General features: G+C 35.9%; 1 protein-coding gene across 1 annotated transcript; it reads left to right on the top strand.

Annotated features, from left to right (window-relative positions):
* Window positions 1-2,744: 2,744 nt before the first annotated feature.
* LOC130732377 (small polypeptide DEVIL 3) lies at window positions 2,745-3,514 on the top strand. The gene has a single exon (XM_057584435.1). It carries the CDS (start codon window positions 2,920-2,922, stop codon window positions 3,058-3,060), a length of 141 nt encoding a protein of 46 aa, XP_057440418.1. The 5' UTR covers window positions 2,745-2,919; the 3' UTR covers window positions 3,061-3,514.
* The last annotated feature ends 5,179 nt before the right edge of the window (window positions 3,515-8,693 follow it).

Here is an 8,693-nt window from a genome sequence, read left to right as displayed (position 1 = left end):
CGATTGAATCTCTCACTGCCAGAAAACAGTCAAATCGGTCGCTAAATGGGCTAAATCTGTCGCTAAACCTATTAGCGACCAAAATACGTTCGTTGATATAACCTTAGTCGCTAAATTTAGCGACCGAATTAGCGATTGATTTAGGGACCGACTTAGCGACAGAAATTAGCGACCGATTCAGAAAGTTAGTGATGAGTTCAATGACGGAAATAAATACAAAATTAACAATAATAATTGATTAGTTTTGCGAATGATTTTTTTTTTGTCAGAAATATGAATTTAACATCAAACCTATAATAACATAATCATCAAAATGTTTGGAAACAATAAAACACTCAATTTTACTATATCCACCTTTATCACCGAATCATCACAAAAAGTATACCGTGCACTACTTAAACTAGTCTAGTAGTTGCAAAATAGTCTACTACATTAAACATAGAAACAAAGTGTGGCAAAGTTTTAATAATTCTTCAAGTTCCTCCCTCACTCCTCTTGATTTGTAGTTGGCATTGGAGGTTGTTGCATTCATACTCTCATCCACCCAAAACCTGTAAACACAAGCAGTATTATATCAAAAAAATTAGCCAACGCTTGTCATATTACCCCATTCAAAAGTTAGGTCAACTCTCATCGTCCGACCAACAATTTGATTGTACCCAATGTTGGCCACTTGACTGGGACACAACAATACCTGAGTCGCAAATATTGTGACACGACAGTACTTTGACTTTCAAGCATGTTACTAAGACTGATAATGAGGCAAGTGAAGACATGGTTCGTTTGATAAATCAAGATCAACACTAATGCAAGGAGAGTCATCAGATTTTGCCGAAATATGAGTCTTGAGAGAACCACAACACTTCCCGATGTTTTTTCCCGCTCAAACATACTATTCATGTTAGTGGCACTTTCCCCATATACTTACTAGGTTCGTTGTTCGAGAAGGAAATAGAAATAGAAAAAAGCCTGCATCCATCGTCCATCAATTGACCGAAATGACAATCCCCCTTGAGAATCCAAGGGCCAGCCATAAAGCGTGTCGAGCCAAGGAACGCGAGCGATGTTTAAAAACCTTAAACCCTTCGACCTCGTGAAGGATCACGCGCTTACCACTACGCCAAAACCAATTGGTGTTAGTGAGGGCGTAACGTTATTTCCTTATAGCGTAGCAGACAACGCCCCGTTTCGAGGATGCTAGCTCACCTGGACCCAACAATCCCCCCCCCCAGCACCTGCCAGCCAAACTAGCTGCACAGCATGCCATCAGTGGGATTCGAACACGAGACCTGGCTCAGATACCAATTGAAGGATCACGCGCTTACCACTACGCCAAAACCAATTGGTGTTAGTGAAGGCGCAACGTTATTTCCTTATAGCGTAGCCGACAGTGCCCCGTTTCGAACGCTACCTAGCAGGCAGGATGCTGGCCCACCTGGACCCAACACCTCGTACCTACATAAGGGACCACGAAGGAACAACCAGGTAGACACAAATGGACGAAATCTTCATAAGTACTAAAGGTCCAACTCGCACGACGAAAAAGAGCTCGAAGAAGAATCAAGCTCACACAGCACAAAGATCTGACATCACCACTTGACATTCACCAGTTCCCGAAGTTAAACACTCTCTGGGTGATTGGTTGTATTCATTGGAACACTCTGCATCCCTCCTCTTTAAACTTTCATTTTAGTTAAGAAAAACATTCTTTTTTTTTTTCATTTTACTTTTTTTTTTCATTTTACTTTTTTTTTTCTTTCTATAATATAATTTATCAATCATATATCTTATTTTCTCTTATCCTTAATAGAATGATGGACAGTTGGACACACACATTGTGGACACCCCAATGGCGTGTCTCTACTTATAATTTTTCAAATTTTTTATATATAGGAACATGGGCAAGACCAAAATTAGCCCTAGAATAGCTATTTTCACCTAACTTATGTACTACACATAACACTGAACAACTGAGAAAAAAAAATAACAACAAAAGTTAATTTGAAAAGGATATTTCATGTTGATATGAATGTGAATTAATTATGGCAGAATATAGTCAAGCAACATGATGAAGAAACTCCATGAATTAAATTTTTATCACGCATATTAAAGTTTTACATGTATTTATTATGTGGAAAATTGCAATAAATATTTCATAAATTAATTTTTTTTAAAAGCAGAGTATTCACCGCCATAGCGGTAATTAACTAATCCCATGTTACAAGTGCTAATATTGAGCAATCAATAAATGGCTGACAACAAAATGTGTTTCATTTTTGTTATTGAGGATCGAATGTCCGACCTCATGATTAATAGACGATGTGAACAACCATCATATCACAACTCATGGTTATAAAGTGAAATAGCATGTAATATAAAGTTTTTAAAAAGTATCTATGAAAGATAATTTAAATAAGAAAGTAATGGAAAATTTTTAATATCAGAATGTCTATTTCCAGGAAGTTTCATAATCTCTTGATGAGCTAATTATGTGGTTCATATAACATAGTCATGAAACTAAGGAAAGCTCAAATATCTAAGATAACATTGGATTTTTTTTATCCAGGTATATAACTTAAACATTGGAGTAGTATTACTAGTATTTGTTTTTTTTAATTCAATGGCCGACCACTTATCTTGGTGGTTGATGCCACATAAATGTTGGTGCAGAGAGAGAGAATAGGGGCATGGAATCTGAATTGGGGGACCTATTGGCATTTTCTTCTGAGCCATGGGCCACACCACACATTTTCTTTGCTCTATAAGAAGCCCCTTTGGAGCCTCTCATGAAACATTGCTTCAAGGGGTTTCAACTTTCAACACACACACATTGTTCATCTACCTGTGCACACACTCTCAACAAAGAAAAGGAGAGCATAGAAAAGGTTCAGGGTACGTCTTTGATATACACACACAAAGATGAGCAGTGATGAGTCAATCAAAGTTTCAAAGAAGAAGAAGGTATCAAGCAGAAGGCTTGGAGGGTACCTCAGAGAACAGAAAGGAAGACTTTACATAATCAGAAGATGTGTTGTCATGCTTCTCTGCTGGCATGACTGAGGGTATGTCTTGATACTTGTTGACGCTTAGTGTTCACGGACGTTAGAACTCACTTCAAAACAAAAAGTGAGCAAAACTCGAATTCTGGATCAGTGCACTCTTGAATCCTTATGTTCAAGAATGCATAACAGAGAAACAGGGCTATGTGTTTTGCTTCTTAGTTAGTATCTCCCCTCCCCATATGTAAATAGTAGGAAAAGAAATGTTAGAGACAATTAATTCTACTTCATACATCATGCCTGAAAAATGTCTTTCCTGCGTACAAATTAAAATATTAAAGCTTGATAGCGAAATTTTAGTTTCTAATATATATCTTGCACCAGGAAGTACAAGTACATGTGTTTCTTAGATTCTGTATCAAGTGCTCTTTAGCATAGAAGAAATCATTCACATATTTTATTTGATTTTCTGTTTTTTATGGTTTGGAACGAGTGAGGTGGAACATCCCCATTTAAGAATGAGATAATTATGATGTGTGTCTTTGGATTTCTCTAAACAAAACTTAATATGACATTTAACATAAATCCACTTCTCACAATGAAAATGGGATAATAGTGCTTATAGTCTAGAAGAACAATTTATAAGATTAAATTCCAATTAGTTATGATTTAGAGAAATGCTAATTTTGATTCAGTAAGTCACATATCTCTTTCTCTTTAATTAATTTTCATCTTATTTTTACTCATTTTCTCTTGAATTAAGTCACATATCTCTTTCTCTATTTATCACGTATCTCATTTCTCTTTTATTTCTTAATTTCTTTCTCTAAATATGAGTAAGATTAAGTTGTGAATAAAAACATATGGAAGAAAAGCTATAAAAGTAGATGTTTCTTGATTGCACAGAGGAGAATATTGCCATTAAAGGTCAAAGTGAAAGTTAAAAATGAAAAGCAAAAATGAGTGAGGCCTATATATATACCTAGAAAAGAAGGACACAAAGGAAAGCTTGCTGATTATGAGCTCACGAGTGTGTTGTGTCTTTTACGCAGGCTCTGATAGTTGAGGTCTTGTCAACTCAATGTACACTATTGCATTTTGAAAAGTTTCATAGCTCACATGTGTGTGCGCCCCATGATATGACCCTTATTTCAATTTTTCCTTTGTTTCTTGGACAGGATCTAGTTTTCCCTGTAATTTTAACTATACAGGTAAAAACTAGTGTAATTTGCACCAATAATATTAATACCTACTATAACAGGTTCAACCAATAATCTACTGCACTTGATGCCGGTGACACCATCACCAGCCCTCATCTCCAATAGGAAAAATTATATTTAAACACTAGTTAATTACCTCTTGAAGCTCTATCAACATTAACTAGGGAAAGATGAGAACCCCCTCTCATCATAGGGGAAGTATGAGCACATCTCTTAAGCTGGATCAATACAGGCCCACAACTCTTACCCTCATACAACTTTGTTTCCCTAGTGAACCATCTTAAGGAATTTGACTCTTTATACATATGATTCACCCCTATACATTTTGTTTCAATCCTTTTAAAAAATGAATGGTTCAAGAAGTTGATAAGGTTCGCTACTAAAAAAACACGATTAGCGAGAAAAATCATGAAATTAGTGACAGATTCATGTTTTTGGAATTAAAAATGTTGTTTTAAAATTTAGCGACGATTAGTAATCTCACTGTAGCTTCGTCGCTAATTCCCTCGTTAAAATTATTTTAATATTTTATCTTAGAATTTAGTGATGATTCTTAACCGCCGCTGATATCCTCCCGTCGCTAAAAATCTCGTTAAATTTAGTAAGATGTTAGCGATGTCTTATTTCCGTCGCTAAATCTTTTGTTTTTAAAATTGAACAATTGTTATCCCATAGATTTGAACCTGGGATTTGTCTACCAAAGGGGCCATTTGGACTAGATTACACTTTTTGTAATTTGTGTTGAAACATGTGTTTTCAACTAAAAATACTAGTAGGTTAAAAGTTTCCAAGTCCAAACACTAAAACAATCTATTCACTCATACTCTCTCAGAAAAATCCTAACACTCAGAAATTTCCTCTCTCATACTCATGGTCGTCGCCGTCTCCTGCTCCAATGTCGCCACTATTGTCCTTGCCGGCGCTCCTGCTCCACTGTTCCCGTGAAGATCTGTTTGTGTGGTCGCGCCTTCCCTCCTCTCATCTCGATCTCCACCTCATCGAGCAGAACCCTAACAACAACCTCCCTGACGGTCCATGGAGTGCCACCACACCCGTTGCTGACCCCTCCCATCTACTTAGAGGCCACCATCTCTGCTTCTTTGTTTCCAATTTGCAATCCTTACTTCAAACTCTCAAGGCACTTCTTCTTCAATTTCGCGCCACTTTATCTTCCTTTTTCATGTACTTCTTCTTCTTCTTCCTTCACAATTCACATCGCTCCCCCTCTCTCGCATAATTAAAGTGTGTGTTTGTTGTGTGAAAGTGAGAGAGAGAGAGAGAGTGGGGGGGGGGGACTTTCTGATTTGAAATTTATGTCGCTTCATTGTTGGGGGTGATGGAAGAACAATTTTTTAGAGTAAAGTACACTCACCCCTCTCAAGGTTTATTAAAATTACACTCCACCCCATTTTTGTTTAAAATCTACACCCCACCCCATTTTATATAGATGCAAATTTAGTCACGAAAATTATTCTTCATTAATAATTAATTATTATTTAAATTGTTAATCAATAATTTCAAAAAATATTTTCAATATAATCCAATAAATTTAAAAATAAAAACATCACAGTCCTCCTCATTCTTTCAATCGCGGTCTTCCTCCATAAATTCACAATGCAAATTCTGCAATAGCACACCCGACCGATTTACAAACCATATATCGAACATAGGGAAACATGCTTGTGTTTTCATATTTGGTAATAATTCAATTTTAATCAAAATAATCTCTTTATACCTCAAATTTTGAAAATTGGATTGTAGACCCAAAAAGCAAGACAAATGGGTGAAGAAAATAGAGAAACAGAATTAAGAAATATGAAGTGGATCAGAGGTTATTAGAACCCAACGATGCGGTGGAGCACCGTTTTTAACAAAATCCAACGACATCTTAAACCAACTGAGCGTTCGCTCGCAACTTAAAGGGGGTGAAGTTCACAAGAAGTAGTTGAACAGGTAGCTTTGGGAATGTGCGATTCACGTTCTGTGGTTCAGGTCGCAACAAAACTTTGATGCATGGTGGTGCCATGGGGTTTCACATTTTGGGACAGTGGCCGTCGTGTTAAGGGAGCAAAGGCTTGGTGGTGACCGTTTGTGGTGAAAAATATGATTTGGAGACAGATAGGACGTGGACTTAACAGACAGAGTATATTCAGTAAAATTATTTTCATAAATTAATGTATGATAGTGTATATTCATTAAACTTATTTAAATTTTAACTAATTAGTAATTATTTTTTATTAGTGACGAATTTGCTTTCGTCACTAAATTTTGCCTTTATAAAAAATGGGGTGGAGTGTAGATTTAAAAAAAGAATGGGGTGGAGTGTCATTCTTGCAAACCTTGAGGGGGGTGAGTGTATTTTACTCAATTTTTTATTTTCTTTCTTTAATTTTTCGTGTGTGAATTAGGCGAGATTGTTTAGTGCCTTGCAAGTTATTTCAATATCGGATTTTTTCCACTTTCTCGGTTGCCAAACAGGGGGCTTGGGTGTATAACTCTTTGATTTCGACTGTTCAGTGGTTGGGTCATAGGTGTGACGACCATTATTTAAATTTTGAACTAAAGTTTTGATTTTTTTATTTTCCAATACCAACAATTGGGAAAAAGATGTGTCTGTTAAGATTGTTTTAGTTGTTAGGAGACTTCAAAACTTCGAATTCAATGGTTCTATTGTGTTGTTGAGATGATGGGTTGTTCTTCAACATGGATTGTTTATTGCTTGGTTTGTGCATTTCCTGTTTCTTTGTCTTCTGAACACTAGTCCTTATTCCTCAATGTTGCCATGTATTTAGGAAAGATAGAATGGTTAGGTGGTGTTAATACCAAAATTAAATACCTTGAGTCAAGAACAATACTTTGTTATTTGAATATATTTCTATTTGCATGCCTTATATTTCGACCTACTTGGCCACTGGATGCATGCTTCAGATATACCAAAGCGGCTTTGGTCGAAATTAATGGTTCAAGTTTGTTATCTCAAATTGGAAGACCAAGTGTTAACACCAAAATTTCCTAGTTTGGAAATCAATTCCTGAAATATGGTGTACATGGATGCGTGGTATGATTTAGTAGAATTTTTATCTTGTTGCCAAATTATTATGGACTACATGTGTGTCGAAATATTAAGACTTGTCATTGGTCGAAATCTTGTACCACATTGGAAAGGCAATATGAGAAATATATATAGCCATGTAATGAAGCATGACTTCGACAAATATGCAAGAGTGAGTCTCTTAAATGGTTAAAGAATGATTCAAATGATATGGTGATGCTGGACCATTTCGACCAAGTTGGAGAATCATGTTTTCGACCAAGTGTTAATACTATAAAACACACATCAAGCTGGTCGAGAAATGTGACGGCTTATTGAATGAGCAGATTAAGCAAAGCAACGGTTATTGAAGAAGCAGAACTTAGTGGAAGTTACTATATAATGGCTATTAAAGTGGAGTAAAGGAGAACGTGGCAGTTACTTACTGAAGATGCAACATGAACATGGCTTGAAAAATGGAAGTGGCTGCAAGTTATTTTATTTGTAATTATGCCAAGTGTATGACTCTAGTGTAGGGAGTTATTTTCTAAGATTTAATCTCTACCGTAGGATCTAATGGCAGTTTCATTTCTTTTTCTATAAGTAGCAAATCTGATTGTAAAATTACTCAGACTCACACAATTACTCAAAACTCTCCATGGATGCCTCCAAGTCTCATGTGACATATGGCTACAAAGAGACTAAGAGTGTGATGTGATTCTCACCTTTAATTTTCAATGCAATTTCATTTCCTTTGCCATTTTGATTTCCTTTTACTTTTTGTTCCTCTTTTTCCTTTCGATCCTCTACTCTTTTTTCCTTTTTGTTCATATCGTTCTTCACAAAAACCCAGCCTTGACGTTTAAAACGTCTTCACTAAAGAACCCAGAAAGGACTCCGAATCCGGTCCTTAAATTGCTTTTGGATTCTATTTGTTTACCAAAAATCCGTGTAAACAAATTGGCACACCTGGTGGGACCATTTTAGTGAAAACTAAGTTTTAAAGTGTCATTTGTATTTGGTCCTGAATCTGTATTCAATATTTAATTCCACATATTGGTTTTGAGAATTCAAGACCAAATTATCAAGGACCAGCGTGACTTCATTTTGGTCTCTGTACTTCAACGTCATAAGTTTATGTCAAATTGATTGTCATATTGATCAATCTTGACGTACACACATAATCAAGTGGAATTTATATTTGTTTGCCAATTAAAGTATTGGTACTTCTATTCGTATTTGGGAATTCCAAAACTTGTGAAAATGTTTAATGGCAGAATGATAAATAATGTCATTTCTGAAAATTCTGGGCAGAGAGAAAATCAAAATGGTCATGAACAGATTCAGTTCAGCACACTGGGAATGACCATGCCTTTGATGCAAAGTGGTTCAATGAATTTATTTCCTTCAAATTCAACCACTGATATTGATTTACAATCAATT

This window comes from Lotus japonicus, chromosome 1 (assembly GCF_012489685.1).
Source record: "Lotus japonicus ecotype B-129 chromosome 1, LjGifu_v1.2".
Classification (NCBI taxonomy): Eukaryota; Viridiplantae; Streptophyta; class Magnoliopsida; order Fabales; family Fabaceae; genus Lotus; species Lotus japonicus.
This window is presented reverse-complemented; position numbering and strand designations above follow the sequence as displayed.